Raw genomic sequence first — 1,829 nt, forward strand, 5'->3', positions numbered from 1 at the left:
TCAAATTTGGCAATAGGGCATCAAGTGAGCCATAAATTATAGTGCAAAGAAATATTGTCCGAGTAATGTTTTTTCTATGTGTAGTCCTGCTAGCTTAACATTCAGATAGCAGAACCGTCGGTTGTTTTTTAAAAATGCGTAGCATCAAATTTGGCAATAGGGCATCAAGTGAGCCCTAAATTATAGTGCAAAGAAATATTGTCCGAGTAATGTTTTTTTCTATGTGCAGTCCTGCTAGGTTAACGTTCAGATAGCAGAACCATCGGTTGTTTTTAAAAAATGCGTAGCATCAAATTTGGCAATAGGACATTATGTGAGCCCTAAATGAGCCTTAAATTATTGTGGAAATAAAGAATGCCTAAGTCGTTTTTTGCTCTGTGTGGCCCTGCTAGCATAACGTTCAGCTAGTATGATCACAGATTTTTTCGAAAAATTTCGGACTACTTAAATTTGAAAATAGGTCATTAAGTGAGCCCTAAATGAGCCCTAAATAAGCCCTAAATTATAGAACAAACAAATTTTGAGAAATTAATTTTTTTCTATGTGTGGTTCTGCTGCTAGCCTAACGTAAGCTAGCATGACGACCGGGTTTTTTGTTTAAGTAAAGAGCATTAAATTTAGCAATAGGGCATTAAATTAGCCCTGAATGAGCCCTACATTCCCTATGGTTTTCAGTCCATTTTTGCAATGTGGTCCTGCCAGCTTAACGGACCTCTATCTCTGTCTATCTGTCTATTTCTATCTCTTTATATCTCTATTTCCATCTCTATCTCTTTAACTCGTTATCTCTTTATCCCTCTATGTCTTTATATATCTATTTCTCTATCTCCTTACCTCTCTATCTCTGTCTCTCTATTCTTATTTATTATCTCTATATCTATATCTATATCTCTATTTCTATCTCTGTACCTCAATCTCTCTCTATAGATGAAAGAAAGAATGTCATTTATTTGACTGCTCAACTGACTCTTTAAACGACCGAATTTGTTCTCGTTTCTGTATAAATAGAAGATGCGTTGAATTTTATCTGACTCTTTCTTCTTATTTTGCAGGTCGAGGCCGGCGATGTTATTCTCAGGGTGAATGAAGTTGATGTCAACCGATTTAGCACCAAGGAAGGTAAGAAATTTTTGTCATTTTGAATTTTTTATTTTACTTTTTTTCGCGGGGTTACCAGCTCGTGAATTCAGGTGTATAGTGTACACTTATAATGAAATATCCTGCTACTTTTTTCGTTTCTTTTATAACAATGTGACTAATTGACTTTTTTCTAATTTTTTCTAAATCCGATTTTTTTATATCTTCAGAAATCATAGAAGGCGCTTGGACTAACTTATCAAAATTCGGTCCAGCAGAAGTAGATTACTCTAGATTATAAGTGAATTACCTAGGGTTAGGCTGGATCATTGGATTATGGAGGATTACTTAAATTACCCAGATTTAAAAGTGAATTATCGATGATTTCAAGAAGATTATTCTGGATTACTTGGGGTTATACTAGGCAGTCTGATAAGTCCCTGAAAAATGAAACACGGAGACGTTTTTTTGGCCAAAGTTGGTTTTATTTTTAAACATACTCTCCTTTTAGGTCGATACAGCGAGTCCAAAGATTTTCTAACTTTTTGATACCGTCCGAAAAGTACTCGATCGGAAGGTCTCCAAAAGACGCCTCAGTTTCAGCTATGAGCTCCTCATTTAAGTAAAAACGCTTACCGGTGAGCCATCTTTTCAGGCTAGGGAACAAGTAATAGTCGCTGGGGGCCAGGTCTGGTGAATACGGTGGCTGAGGAACCAATTCGAAGCCGATTTCATGCAATTTTGCTTGTGCA

General features: G+C 36.2%; 1 protein-coding gene across 4 annotated transcripts in view; it reads left to right on the top strand.

Annotated features, from left to right (window-relative positions):
* The window catches only part of LOC117171154 (PH and SEC7 domain-containing protein 2), a 156,317-nt gene that overhangs the window by 80,154 nt on the left and 74,334 nt on the right, over positions 1-1,829 (top strand). For all 4 annotated transcript variants that reach the window (XM_033358211.1, XM_033358208.1, XM_033358209.1 and 1 more), the window contains exon 2: positions 1,053-1,119. In XM_033358211.1, coding sequence (XP_033214102.1) covers positions 1,053-1,119 — 67 coding nt within the window. The remainder of the gene's footprint in view (positions 1-1,052; positions 1,120-1,829) is intronic.

The sequence above is a fragment of the Belonocnema kinseyi genome, chromosome 4 (assembly GCF_010883055.1).
Source record: "Belonocnema kinseyi isolate 2016_QV_RU_SX_M_011 chromosome 4, B_treatae_v1, whole genome shotgun sequence".
Taxonomy (NCBI): domain Eukaryota; kingdom Metazoa; phylum Arthropoda; class Insecta; order Hymenoptera; family Cynipidae; genus Belonocnema; species Belonocnema kinseyi.